We start from the raw sequence: 15298 nt of genomic DNA, 5'->3' as shown, positions 1-15298 counted from the left end.
AAGTCTTTCATGAAGTTTGTAAAGGCAAGAAAAATAGGTTTAGAAAAAGCCCTTGGAAGTGGGGAAAATGAGCACTTGTAGATATCAAGGGAGGAAAGGAGTAAAGAGAGTGGTGCTGCAGAAGAGGAGAGAAACACTGCTGGGAACAAACTCTCAGAGATATCACAAGGGGAAGGGCAGCATGGGTGGATTTGCATTATTTTTCTGATCCAAACAGCACTGAGGTGCTCATGAGTACACAGTTCTGTAGAGATCAGACCAGTGATTTTCTTCATGAGTTAATTCCTGTGGAATACTTGGTTTGGAAGGAACACAAAAATGTCATTTGGACAAATCCTTCAAATTTTGGGATCATGCTCCCTTATCAATACAAACATTTGAGCAGATTTCTTACTGTTAAATATAAGAAAAAGTGAAAAAAAATTCCCCTTGAAAGTCAGGGCATTAAGGTAGCAAGTGAACATAAACTACTAGAAACAATGTTCACAGGAAATAGACAATGTTAGACAAGTCCATTCAGTGAACTTGTTTGGAACAAGACAGAAATGAGTCCACTTTACAAATAGAAAATGACTTAAAATATCCCTCTTCTAACATGAGTGACATCTACTCCTTTTCAGAGGACAACTCTAGCCTCACTATACTCCTTCTGCCTCCTGGGTAAGAAGTCTACAAATTACCAACACTGACCTTCTCCCTCCTCTTGACAGCATCCAACCCAGAACTGTTCCATACTTCCTTAGAATCATCTCTTGCACAAGTCCCAGTGTGATAAGTAGCCCTTCTCAGTTCCTTGTTACAAAGACAGTTCTAGAGCACACACTGCTATGTCATAGCAAGCCAAGTAAATCTAACTTTGCTTGAGTTCAGATGTGTTCCAGGTAGTTGATCAGTGTGGGCTTCAACATTAATCCATTTATAAATTATACATATAATATCAATATGTTATGTGCATTGTATAACACACACAAAAAGAAGTTAAAATTTTGATATATCACCTCACACATGTCAGAGTGCCTATCATCAAAATGAACACAAATAACAAATGTTGGGGAGGATGTGGAGGAAAGGGAACCCTCCTACACTGTATTTGGGAATGTAAATTGATGCAGCCACTGAGGAAAATGGTATGAAAGATTCTCAAGTAACTAAAAGAAGAACTACCATATGACCTAGCAATTCCACTCCTGGATATATATCTAAAAAAAACTAAAACACTAATTTGAAAAGATACATGAACCCTAGTGTTCATAGAAGCATTATTTTAAATCTCCAAGATGTGGAATCAATCTAAATATACATCAACTGGTGAATGGATAAAGATGTGGGGGATACACACACACGCACACATAATGGGACACAAAGAACATAAACAGCCATAAAAATAATGAATTTTTGCCATTTACAGAAACATAGATGGATTTGGAGAGCATTATGCTAAGTGATATGTCAGACAGAGAAAAACAAATACTGCATGATATCACTTATATGTGTAATCTAAAAAAATATGACAAATTAGTGACTATAACAAAAAAGAAGCAAACTCACAGAAAGAGAGAACAAGTTAGTGGTTATCAGTGATGGGGGAATATAGAGAAGGGGGAATGAGAGTTACAAATTATTGGGTGTAAGATAGGCTCAAGGATGTATTGTACAACACAGGAAATATAGCCAATATTGCGTAATAATTGTAAATTTAAAATAACCTTTAAATCTTTATACAAATTTTTAAAATAATTTCTAAATAGAAGGTTGAGATTGAAATGAATCAAAATCATATGTTCTCCTCCCACATCTTCCATGAGTTATCTCACATCTCCTCCAAGTGTGCGGATCCTTTGCTTTCAAAACCACTGAGCTACTCCATTCCCAACCTTCAGTAAACACAATGGAAACTATCCCAGTTTGATCACATTTTAGACAGAATTCTTGTTAGTTTTTCTTAGTGCTTATATTTGTTATAGAAACTAAGAAAATATATTGAAGTAAAAAGAAAACTTTAATCACCCATAATTCTACCACCCATAAATAAACTATTCTTAACATGTTAGTAGATAATTGATATCATTTTGAAAGACTTCCCAAATGGGAGCATCCATAAGCCCCATGAGTCATTCATTCTGATATTAACAACTATTTTTCCCTTGTCACAACATTGGACCCTAATATCATCTTCCTTCTCATTTGACTGGTTAAGAAAAAAAGTCTCAAAAGGTTAAAAAATATCCAATACTCTAGGGTTAGTGATAGAGTAGAAGGAAAAATTACTTTTTGCATATTCTGGATCTCAGTTGCTTCATTTGTAAAATTGGGGATACACTTACCCGCTTGGATTAAGAGACTTGAAATGGATAAGTTCTTTTTCCCTTGTGGTTTTAAGTTCTAATATTCTCTGGAGCATAGATATTAGTATTTAAAAACTGGGGGTGGGAGAGTTGGGGGCAGGGGAGCACAGGAGAGAGAGAAGAATGCTAATCAGCCTCCATAAAATTCTATTTTCTTCCTGGCCAGGTTGGTTTGCTATGTCATGAAGACACAACTCAAATGTAATCTGCAAACTTATCTTTTTCTTCCACAAGTTTATATATGTCATTAAACTTTAAAATAAAGCCTTCAAGGGTAAGCATGATTTGGGTGCTTTTTTTCCTCTCCTCATACCCCCAAAATAAAATAAACATTTGTAGTGTGGAGTTAGACTATTAAAGAATATGAAATAAAATGTGTTAGCCTCTGACATTCTTCCAGGGCTGGCTTATGAATCACAGCGTAATTATTTGAATCTTTCTTTTTTTCTTTAAAATCAAATGAGCTGGCAAAAGAAGACTGTGGTTCTCTGAGTGACTCAAGAAAGCAAGGCCACTTGGGGGCTTAAGAAGAACTGATCGGGGCCAATCTCTTTGCAGGTTTTGGAAGCACTGGATGAGATGGGTGACCTCCTGCAGTTGAAATATTCCAGGCACAGGAAATCAGCTCGCCCTGAACTCTATGATGAGACAAACTTTGAACTTGAGGATTGAGTTTCCTGATCCTGAGTGGAACCTAAAGACCTCACCAGAAAGACCTCCCTCCTTTCCTCAAAAAGAATATAAGTTGATTTCTCCTCCTTTCTAAGGACAGTTTTGGTTTCCAAACCAGCTTTATTGAACCAAGGGAGACATGATTTTTGTTGTGTTTCTAATGTCTCAGCAGAGACAAACTTTGGTTCCAGAGTTTACCTTTCTCCTCTTCCAAGTATCCTGCTACAAATACACACCTGTACTTCTTTGAATGTTTTTAATATCAATGGGCCTGTGTTTTAACTGCTACTGTGCAGCCTTTTTGCTCTAGACCCTTTCAGGTGTTCCAACCAAATGAGAGGGTTTTGATTTTTAACTCAGTAGATTTCACTATGTGTTTATTTATGTAATCTGCAGACAGGGCAGGAGTGGGGTGGGGGCAGGTGCTGAAGTCCTTTTTACCCATGACAGCACCAGCTAAAACTCATCCATGTCATGGGAAGTTCCAAGCAAGAGGGTAAAGAAATGTGGCTTCTCCCATTTGCCACATTTGGACTTTTTCCAAGAACAAGTGTCAAAAGCCATATTCAATATTTCCAGGGAGAGAGCAGACCTGGTCAGCAACCAAAAGGATCTTTAAAGGAAACTTTCATTTTCCTTTTGTTGATCTCCTACCACTTTACAGCTGAGTTCTTAAGGATTGGAAAATTCAAGACTTTTATTTCATCAGGAAGGGGACAGAAAGTAAGTCAAATTTTAAGCCTGAATTAAAACTTTAAATTGATTACAACTAGAACATTGTCGGTGCCTTGTGGACTGAATGTTCAGCCCACATGATCTTTACTATCTTTAGGAATGAGTTGTCATTTTCCTATTGAATTTGGAGTATGTGGTGAAATTCAAGGTCCTTTAGAGTTGACTTCCAAGACTACACTTGAAGAGCATATTGATTCAAAAATGACATTTAAAAGTAAATTCCATTAAACTTTTTCAGTTTTGACAGGCCTATTAAATGATACTGTCATTTGGCAGGAACACTCCAATTGGGTGCTGGGTGGGCTTGTACACTATTGGACAACTAATTGTAATTTACCTAAGTTTTCTCTGTCTCTCTGTCACTAGATGTCTGCCTGTCTGCCACTCTCTCTTTCTCTAAATGTTAACACACACTTTTCTGCAAAAGTAGCCCTTTGCTAATTGGACCTGGTTGATATGGAAAAGGCCAGTGGAAAATTTTATCTTTAATATGGTCCCTGATTATGCTCAGGCTGGGAAACTAAAAAACAGTGATGATCTTTCAACAAAGCTTCTGTAATTGTTCAAATGAATTACAGCATATTTCTCTCCATCAAATTACACTATAAACAAATCATTTCAAGAGAGGTTTGACTTTGCATGACACAGGTGGGCCCAGACTTTCATAGTGGGAGCTGAGATGGAAACTCTGCCCACAGCACAGTGTCAGATGGAGCAGCAGACCTAGATGCTCACAGCTTATTTGAAGTTAAAAGTGATCAGTGTGGAAATCTTTTTTATGGGGAAATGATAACCCTCAGTAGGCACCTCAGCTTAAATGTGTATCACAATGATAAATTTCCTCATGAATGTGTGCAAGGAGTCCTATAAGCAGAAGAGGAGAGGAAGTGGGTTTTGAAAATCCAGTTGCCCCATCCAAGGACTGATATTAATATCTCAATTCCAGATTAAATTCCAATTCTCCTCAGTGAAGTGGTGCAGCATTCCTTGTGTAAAGAAAATCTATATTGTATAAATGAACAATGCAAATACACATAGGTATTTCTCTTGAAAATGTGCATTTAATTGAAGTTGTTCCTAATTAAGTGTCCAAAATGTACCTTTATCAAGATCCCAGAGTCCTGGCCAATTCATTATATTCTCCAATTCAAGATAAAGGACCTATCTGTGTCAAAGCATCTGTGTTGAGAATACACTTAGAGAACATCAGGGATCAAAGTGGAATGTTTCCTGAGCACATTAGAGAGGCCCAGGTCCCAAAGGGCTGGTAGTATATAAGAATATATGTCATATACAATAAGTTTGGTTAAGAGGGTGTTTATGAGAATGTTTAAGTTTTATTAAGAAAAAATCTACTGCAAGGTTAGTAAAACCATGATTTAAATTCAATAGGGATTATTGAGTCTCACTAACTATACCAGAATCAAAAATGCCCGTTTAGTTGATTCTGTTCCAAAAGACAATTTTCCAACAGAACTATAGCTTTATTCACCCCCAGCTCTCCAACTTGTGGATGCACATGTGCACACACACACACGAACACACTTTTGCCTTCCTTTACAGAGCAAGTAAGACAGTAATGGTACAGAGATGAAAAACTGGTGGAAGATATTGTTCTAAAGGTGACCTTCAGGGAAGTAGAAGGTAAAGGATCTAGATGGATATTCGTGAGGAATATATATCTACTCATTTGGGAGATAGTGTAGACACCTTTCTTGTCTTGTCATGGAACTGCAGTATCCTGGGTGTTTGTCTCTATTGCCATTCAGCATGTTTTGCCCTGCCAGAGACGAATCAGAATTTGCTGGGAATCTTGTTAAAATGCAGACCCCTAGGCCCCATACCAGGCTTCCACTGAATCAGACTAGCTATCATGCCCAGGTATCTGAAATTTATCCAGCCTTCCCAGGGGATTCTAATCCATTTCATAGTTTAAGAACCACTCTTGGAACTTTTTGTTTTGGTAGATCAGTTGGCTCTAATAACATACCAGGAAATTCGTTTTGATTCTCTGTTGGCAATTAAGGTTTTTTATGCTACTAAAATAAAATTAATTATTCTTAACTTTTATCCTCAATGGGATTTTTTGTTCCCATTTCCCAGGTGTCTTCTCTTTTAACAAGAATGGATCCAATGTTGAAGAATAATCTGCCATTCATTTGTACAAAATTATCCTTTCTCTAGTTATCTTCTGTTTTATTGCCTACAAGATATCCCTTTTGCTTTTCATTCCTTTGTACCATTTAATATGGACTTGTTTCTTTTCCTTTTTTCCTACCCCTATTTATTTATTCCAAAAAAAGCTCTTGGACAAGGTGAAAATCTTAATAGTTCTTCAAACATTCAATGCTCCCCTGTTATTTTTCTTCAGAGATAGAAAATATAAATGGGTTACTCTGACTTAAAAGTTCTGATGAGGAAAACTTAACTCTATTAAATATACACTTTATGGCAATAATAACAATTGTGATTTGAACTTATCTGATGATTTATTGACAATTTTCCCTGGTCTGGGTAGGAACAACATATTTGAAGTCAGTTTTCTCAGAATGATGTCTGCAGCCATGTAATGTTCAGGACATTAAAGACAGCCTATATTTTAAATGTTTCTAGGCAATTATTGTAGGACATTGTCTTGTGTTGTGGTGTGTTGTGCATGTGTGTGTGTGTGTTTCACAGAAGTATTGGAAGTGACCAATTTTATTTTATTCTATCTGTGATGTGTAAATTTCTTTAATAAACAAATTATCAAAATAAATGGTGGGTTATTGGTAATTTAATTTGGGTTACTCTAAATAAAATAAGACTAAGATAGAGATTTGTTTTAAAGAATTTCATGGAGAAAAGTTGGTCAGGGATGGTTAGCCCTGGCTTGCACTGTGTCAGAAGAACCAATTGTGCTTCCTCCTTCCCAACTGTGCTTTCAGTGACACCACATTGGTAGCTTGAAGCTGGTCATCACAGGAAAATTTACAGTATGGAAATTGGCAAACACTACAAATTAGGGATCTGGAGAGCCAGCTGTTAAACATTTACCAGCACACCATTAAGATCACATACAGTGGTGTGATATCTAGGGTGGAGTGAGGGAACAGGATTGTAAAAAGGAGTAGCTGAACTGTGATGTCATCATGACAAAAGCCTGACTCAACCCCAGGGGAGCTATGCCATTCAGATGGGCCTTTAGAGGTATCTCAAAGGGAGGCAAGGGATTCGGGTATTTTTGTCTTCTCCCCATTGACTAGTCATGGGATAAAAACTACCAGGGTAGAGGTGTGTGGAAGAGTGTTACATTGCACAAAACAATCTCATTCAGATGAAGGCAATTCTTGGGGAGGGACTCAACTTTTAGCTGACAGCAGTCCATCCACTTAAAAAGTTATTCTTAATCTACTCATTTAAAAAGTTTTATAATGAAAAAATGTAAATATACAATAAAATAGAATTGTATCATGAACCTGTATGTGCCTATCACTTATCTTCAAACATTATTAATCCATTGACAGCCTTTTTCATTCATTTCCCCCACCTACTTCACTTTCCCTCTCACCAGGTTCCTTTGAGGTAAGCCCCCAAAATATTATGATTTTATCAGCACATACTTCACTGAGTCTTTCTAAGAGATGTCTCAATTTATTCCTAAATTTATTTTAACCTGATTAAAAAGTAAGTCTTAAGGATAACAAGGTACCAAAGTGAGTCAAATCTTTGTCTATCTCATAAACTGCATGCAAATTTCCTGGGTCAAAACTAGAAATTATACTACAGTTTTACTCAGCCATAAAAATAAGAATGAAGTAACGTCATTTGCAGCAACATGGTTGGACATAGAGATTATTATACTAAGTAAAGTTAGCCAGACAGAGATAGACAAATCATTTCATAACAGTAATTTGTAGAATCTGAAAATAATGATACAAATGAACTTATTTACTAACCAGAAATATACTCACAGTTATACAAAACAAACTTATGATTACAAAATGGGAAAAGGGGGAGAGTTAAACTAGGAATTTGAGATTAGTAGATTCAAATTACTATATATAAAATAAACAACAAGGACATACAGTTTACCACAGGAACTGTATTCAGTATCTTGTAATAACATATAATGGAAAATTCTATGAAAAAGAATACATATATATCTGAATCACTTTGTTGTACATGTGAAACTAACACAACATTCTAAGTCAAATATCTTCAATTAAAATATTTTTTAAAATACTAAGAATTATTTCTAAAGTAGGTATGTGATGCCTTGAAAGTTAATCAATCAATCATTTTCAGACACTTATCATGTGCCAAACTCTGTACCAAGAACTCTGACACACATTATCTTCTCAGGACTCTCATAGAGACTAATAACAGACTCATCTTGGAAGGCAGCAGTGTTGTAGTTGTCAGGGGATTAACAGTGCCTAAATAGGGATTCCCAGACTCTGACAGGGTGTTGCTTTTTTCTGAGCATGCTCTCTTCCTTCTTGAATCAAGTTTCTTAAAAAATTATTTCAGTTAAACTTTGTGTAGCAGGGATAATTCAAGCAGGAATGAAAAAAGTAAGACCAGAGACCAGTTTACCCATTTGGAAAAGCAGTGGTGCTTGTGACAAAGTTTAAGGTAGAACTTGTCACTATCACTCTCATTGCATCCCTTGATCCAAATGAGAGGCTTAAATCTGATGACTGCAAGTCTACTGCTCTGAAACATTATCACAAACACAAATCAAATATCCAGCATGAGAAGGTCAGAGTAGAAACAAGAGTGTGCTGCTGTTGTTGTTATTCCTTTGTTTTGTTGTGGTTTTGCTGTGGTCTGAAACAGTTCTGTCTTTTATTCAGCCCAGATGCTAATTTTTATATCAAAAATATTGATTGAACTGGTAGGAATTTTGGCTCTGACCCAAGTTTATTCAAGATCTTTTTTAATTATTTTGAATGGACTGTGGTGCCCATGGCCAAATTCTCAAATCACCACATGCTCCCTACTTCATAACTGGCTAAGGAATAAGGCAAGGAAATTGTGTTTGTTTGTTTCTCCAGCCCATAAGTCTGTTTCTTTCCCAGATTTAAAGCTTTCATGGAACAAATGTGCAAGGAAGATGAAAAGAAGTCTAATTACTTCACTGAGATGAGGTCAATCTAGCCTCTTTGACTTATGACCCCAATATGAAAAGGCTCTGTATGTGAAAAAATGAATGGATAGCAATGTGACATCATGAAAATGATCTTGGCATCTTTTGAATGAAAATTTTTCACCAGGCTGATGCAGCCAATTTGTCTATGAGTTTTGAAAGGGGGAAAAAAAACTCTTTTGCCAACAATACATGTTTCCCTTAATGTGTCTATTGTGTAAATAACTGTAGTGAAGTCATACCACTCTTTTAACAGTGTTTGTATAAATTTCTTATACTGTATAATAGTCTTTTAAAATAATCTCTTCACACATGGAGAATCAGTAAATTTTGATCACAAATTATGGACACATGTCAAAATGGTATTATCTTTATATATAAAATAATATGTTGATATTTTAAAAATATAATCTAAATCACCTAAAACATTTTCAACTAAATATCTAGGAAGAGATTTTAACCCAAAAATATCTTAGACAAAACGTCAAAGTATATATTTGTAAGACATTTTATTAATGAGACAACTCATTAAGGTGGATAAACTAAGTGGGATAAACCAATGTTAAAGATTTCCTACATATGTACTTCTATAAGTCTCACAAGTAGTCAATATTACAGGCATATTATATAGTAAAACTAAAATATTTTATTAAGTGGGTCTATTTCTAATAAAATTAACATTAACTCATAATAATTATATTCCTTACTGTGCATTTATTTATAATAACTGAGTAGAGAAGAAACACACCAGGTATTAAAGCTAGTCAATATGAACCTCAAATGTGAATAAGGATAGAAGATCAAGCGTTACCAGATATTCAAGGAAAAACAACAAAACCAAAATAATGGATTAAAATAAAAAAAGGGGAAAACTTTCACCAATGGAAACAGACAAACAGAGAAAAGAGAACTTTTCAAACATTCTAATTATTATTTTTGTGGGTCAACCTGGTTGTATGAAGATATCACATCAACAAAACAAGAATAGGTTGATATGGAAAGGAACCAGAGTTAATGAAAATTTAAAATATTTATATTTAAGTGTTTGGTGAAAAAATAATAGAAAGCAAAGAAAAATATCAAATCTCTCTCAGAATATAAAAACAAAATACAAAAGAGATAGAATACATGAGATTAACATTTTAAAGATAGAAGAGTGGTCCTCCATACAGGGGAACTGATATCCAGCTAATAAAATGTCAAGAAAGAAAGAAACAGGAAAACTGAAGGTATGGGAACAAAATCAAATAAATAATAGAAAAACTATTTTCCTGAGACTAAAACAAAACAGCAGGTAGAGAAGGGCCCAGTAAGTAGTTGATGAAGGTCAATAGATTTTCACCAAAGGCATCTTTATAAAACTTTACTAAACCAAGGAAAGAGAGAACTAAAATTTTTTCAACTAGAAAAACAAATAAAAACAAACAGAAATCTCACCTACAAAGATAAAAATTATAGGTTTTACTTCTGAATATTATCAATATGTCCTCCAGAAAGTTCATTCCAGTTTCCACACCCATCAAGCAGTGTATAAATTACACATTTTTCCAGTTTGTGCCAATGCTAAGTATTACTATTTTTATAATCTCTATCAATCTGACAGAGGAGAAAATGAGTTCTTATTAATGTATGATTCCCATATCTTGTGTGTATGTGTGTGTGTGTAGGGGGGTGTGTATGGCTGTCTATATTGATCTTTTGCATATTTTTAACTTGTATCCTCTTCTTTTTCTATCATGAATGTCTCATTAACATCACTGAATGATAGAACACAATGAATCCATACCTTCAAAATCAGAGGAGGAATAGTTTTGAGTCTAAATTCCTATATCCACAAAAATATATCTAATCAAAGGAGGGCAAATTAGGGACTTTGTTTTTTACATAAAATGTTCAATAATAAAGAACAAGGAGGAAATAAATAAAATAGGGATAAAAATAGAAAAAAAATCAATCAGAGAGCTGTTTTTTTGAAAGAGTAAAGAAAATTGACAAACCTCTGGCCAGGCTCACAAAGAAGAAAAGAGAGAGAACACAAACAAAATAAGAAAGGAAAATGGAGAAATTACAAACAATGTCACAGAAATACAAAAAAAAAAAAGAGAGAGAGAGAGAGAGAATACTATGAACAACTATATGAAAACAAATTGGACAACCTAGAAAAAAAGGACAATTTTCTGGAAACATATCATCCATCAAACTAATCAAGAAGAAATGAGCCACTTGAACAGACTGATTACTAGAAATGAAATAGAATCAGCAATTAAAAAAAAAAACTTCCTATCAAGAAATATCCAGGACCAGATGGCTTTACTGGGGAATTCTATAAAATATACAAAAAAGAACTTATACCAATCTGTCTCATACTCTTCCAAAATAAAAAAAAAAAAGCAAACAACACAATCCAAAAATGGGCAGAAGACCTAAACAAGCAATTCTCCAATAAAGACATACAAATGACCGATAAGCACATGAAAAAATGCTCAGTATTGCTAATTATCAGAGAAATGCAAATCAAAACTATAATGAAGTGATTAACTGGGAGTTTGAGATATACAGATACTGGTTGGCATATATAAAATAAATAAGTATATACTATATAGCACAGGGAAATATATTCAATAACTTGTTGTAACTCATGGTGAAAAACAATATAAAATTGAATATATGTATATTCATATATGACCGAAAAACTGCTATACACACCAGAAATTGACACAACATTTTAAACTGAATATAACTCAATTAAAATGCATTTGTGGGAGAGATAAGGCCAAGATGGTGGAGTAGTAGGATGCATGTAGCTCACCCTCTCCCACAGATACACCAAGACTCACATCCACAGACCCACTCAGCCAACCAGAGAACCTGGGGAACTCTGACAGAACATTGTCCTCTTCAAAAGAGAAAGACGCCAAAAATCTGGTAGGAAAAAGGAAAAAAAAAGGAAGACGAAAAGGCAAAACAGTGCGGGACTAGTCCCACAGGGAGGGAGTGGCAAAGTAGGACTGGTGCTCGTTCACTGGGTCTCCCCCTCTCCAACGGAGAGGCCAGTGGGAAGGAGGGGGGCCTCCGAGGCTTGGATTTGTATGGAGCAGCCATTGACCAACAGAACTAAGTTAAACAGGCATAGAGGGTCCCCGCAACACCCAACCTGAGATCCGAGCCAGGAGCTGGGGACCAGGACAGGCTGCCTGAGCCCGGCGGAGGATGGGGACGGCTGCTTTGAGGCAACCCTGGGGACTGCAGGGTACAGTGCAACTTGGATGAATGGGTGTACAGGGCATGACAACCTCAGCCCTCCATAAAGCAACACGGATGTTGTGCCCTGGGGGGAAGGGTGCATACCTTCATCTCTGAAAGCCCATGGAAGATTTTCAGCAAGGAGAGGTGGTGCTCAGGCGCATCTGCCATATCCTCTGGCACTTGGCACCCAGGAGGGGGTGGGGTCGAAACCTGAATCTGCACCTGGGGGCTTGGCAGCCTCAAAGACCAGACAGTGACTTGTTTGCAGCCCAAGTCAGATAGGATTCTTCCACCCTGGGGCCTCACAAAGTCCGTGCTGCCAGAACAAGGAGTGAAGTTTTGACATGGAGCAGGGGTGGGACTGTTCCACAGTCTTCCCGGGGCCCTCCTCTGGAGCTCTGATCCCGGGGTGGAGAGTGCAGCGGCATGGAGCTGCAGAGCGACCGGTGCCAGGAGAAGGAGGGTGGCAGGAACGCTGTGCTGGGAGGGGACACAATCTGCTTGCTGACAGGCACTGGGAGCAGAACAGACGAGGGCGCCAACGGAGGACCTCTGGAAACAACAAGCCGAACTTGAGAAACAGGGCAAAGAAAGAAAGACTTCTCATTAAGAGCACATAGTCTCCAGGAGAACACCCCTCCCCCTTTTTTTAATCTGTTTTTACGTGTTGTATTTTCTATAAACTTTTTAATTTTTACTTTTTAAAAAATGATATATCCTCCCAGTTTTAATCCCTTTTAAAATTTTCTTTTAAAATATTATTTAAAAAAATCCACGTCATGTCATTTTTCTCTCTCTTGGTTTTGATCTCCCGTTATTGATTATACACAAGTTTCAAATAAATTTTTTTCTCTTTTCTACTACTTTAAAGCTTTTTAAGAGACGTCTCAATCATTTGCTATTCTGTTTCACCTTACTCTTCAATTATTCATTATACACTCTTTTCAAACTTATTTTCCTTCTCTTCTTCAAAATTCTCTCTTTATTTTATCTTTTTATCTGTTCTATTTTCTGTTACCTTTTTTAATTTCTACATTCTAAACAATTGTATATGCTTCTAGTTTTAATTCCTTTTTAATTTTTTTTCTTTCAAAGTAGTCATATTATTTTTTTAAAATCCACATGATTTCATTTTAATTTCTTTTGGTTTTGATCTCCTGTTATTGATTATAAATAGGTTTCAAATATCGTTTTCTGATCTTTTTTCCTTTTTTTAAGGTTTTTTAAAAAAGATATCTCAACTCGAATGCTAGTCTGATTCAAATTGTGCTTCTATGATTGATTATACACTGTTTTCAAACCTTTTTCTCCCTTCTTTTAAAATTATTTCTGTCTGTCAGCCTGCCTGTCTCTCTCTATTTTAAGTTTTATTCCTACATAGGCATTAGATAGATAAATAAATAAACTCCTTTAAGGACCACAATAGACAACTGATAATCCATAAACCACAGTGCCAGAGAGATATGAGCAAAATGAAGAGGCAGAGAAACCATTTCCAATTAAAAGAACAAGAGAAATCCCCTGAAAGAACGATCAATGAAATAGACATCTATAGCCTACTAGATCAAGATTTCAAAAAAGGAGTGATCAAAGTACTGAAGGAACTAAAAATGATAGTGTTAAGAGATATAAAATATGTCAAAAATGAAACTGAAGCTATAAAGAAGAACCAAGTACAATTGGTAAACTCATTGGCTGAGATGAGAACTGATCTAAAGGCTCTGAAAAGCAGACTAGATAATGCAAAGGAACAAATTAGTTATCTAGAAGACAGGACAATAGAAAGCACCCAATCAGAACAAATGCAAGATAAAAAAATAAAAACAAATAAAAGCAACATAAGGGACCTATGGGATAATAAAGCATGCCAAACTTGCCATAATAGGGGTCCCAGGAGGGGAATAATGATCAAAGGGGATTCAAAAGTTATATGAAGAAATCATGACTGAAAACTTCCCAAATTTAAAGAAGGAATCAGATATCCAAGTACAGGAAGTTCAAAGGGTCCCAAACAGGAAGAACCCAAAGAGAACCACACGAAGACATATCATAATCAAGATGGCCAGAGTCAAGGATAAAGAAATGATCCTAAAGGCAGCAAGAGAAAAACAAACAGTGAGTTACAAGGGAACCCCCATAAGGCTCTCAGCTGATTTCTCTACACAAACACTACAGGCCAGAAGGGAGTGGCAAGCTATATTCAAAGTCCTGAATGCAAAAAAAGATGCAGCCTAGGGTAATTTATCCAGCAAGGCTATCCTTTATGATAGAAGGAGAGATAAAGAATTTCACAGACAAGTAAAAACTACAAGAGTTTAGCAATGCTAAAGCAATGGTAAAAAAAATATTAAAAGTTCTACTCTAAATAGAAAAGAAGCAGGATGTTACAGAAATGAGAAACTCACAACTGGAAAGGTGATAACTCATGAATTACAGATAAAATAAACACGAAATTGTAAAAAAATGATATTTAAATCATTAAGAGTAGGAGAGGGAAGCAAGAAAATATAGAGTATTTTTTCTTTCTTTTTTAAATTTTTTGTTTTTGGTAGGATGGGTTCCAGATAGTAATGGGCTAATAGACTTACAAAAAAGGCTAACCATAAGCCAAAAACTTACAAGGGAGTCAAAAAAAATATATCAAGTCCATGATAATACAAAGGAACATTACCAAACTGCAAAAGGAAGAGGAAAGGAACAAAGAGGAAATACCAAATCAACTGCAAAAATAAGTTCAAAATGACAATAAACACACATCTATCATTAATTACTGTAAACGTTAATGGACTAAATGCTCCAGTCAAAAGGCATAGAGTGGCAGACTGTATAATAAAGCAAGAACCTTCAATATGCTGCTTACAAGACACACACTTTAGGGAGAAGGACACATATAGTTTGAGAGTGAAAGGATAGAAAAGGATATCCCATGCAAATGGAAAAGCCAAAAAAAGCAGGTGCAGCAGTGCTGATTTCAGACAAAATAGACTTTAAAACAAAGGCCATAGAGATAGATAAAAAGGACATTTTATAATGATTAAATGAGTAATACAAGATGAAGATATTACACTCATTAATATATATGCACCCAATATAGGAGCACCTAAATACATAAAACAATTGCTAAGAGAGATAAAGTGGAATGTAGATGGGAACACAATCATAGCTGGAG

The 15298-nt window shown here is 35.8% G+C and overlaps 1 protein-coding gene across 1 annotated transcript in view; it reads left to right on the top strand.

Moving 5' to 3' along the window:
• Positions 1-3160, top strand: part of LOC102535474 (serine palmitoyltransferase 3) — a 147800-nt gene extending 144640 nt beyond the window's left edge. Inside the window, exon 12 of the mRNA XM_072943808.1 lies at positions 2904-3160. Coding sequence (XP_072799909.1) covers positions 2904-3017 — 114 coding nt within the window. The 3' untranslated portion in view covers positions 3018-3160. The remainder of the gene's footprint in view (positions 1-2903) is intronic.
• The last annotated feature ends 12138 nt before the right edge of the window (positions 3161-15298 follow it).

Source organism: Vicugna pacos, chromosome 19 (assembly GCF_048564905.1).
Source record: "Vicugna pacos chromosome 19, VicPac4, whole genome shotgun sequence".
NCBI classification, from domain to species: Eukaryota; Metazoa; Chordata; class Mammalia; order Artiodactyla; family Camelidae; genus Vicugna; species Vicugna pacos.
The sequence above is the reverse complement of the archived record's forward strand: the minus strand, read 5'-3'. Positions and strand labels throughout refer to the sequence as shown.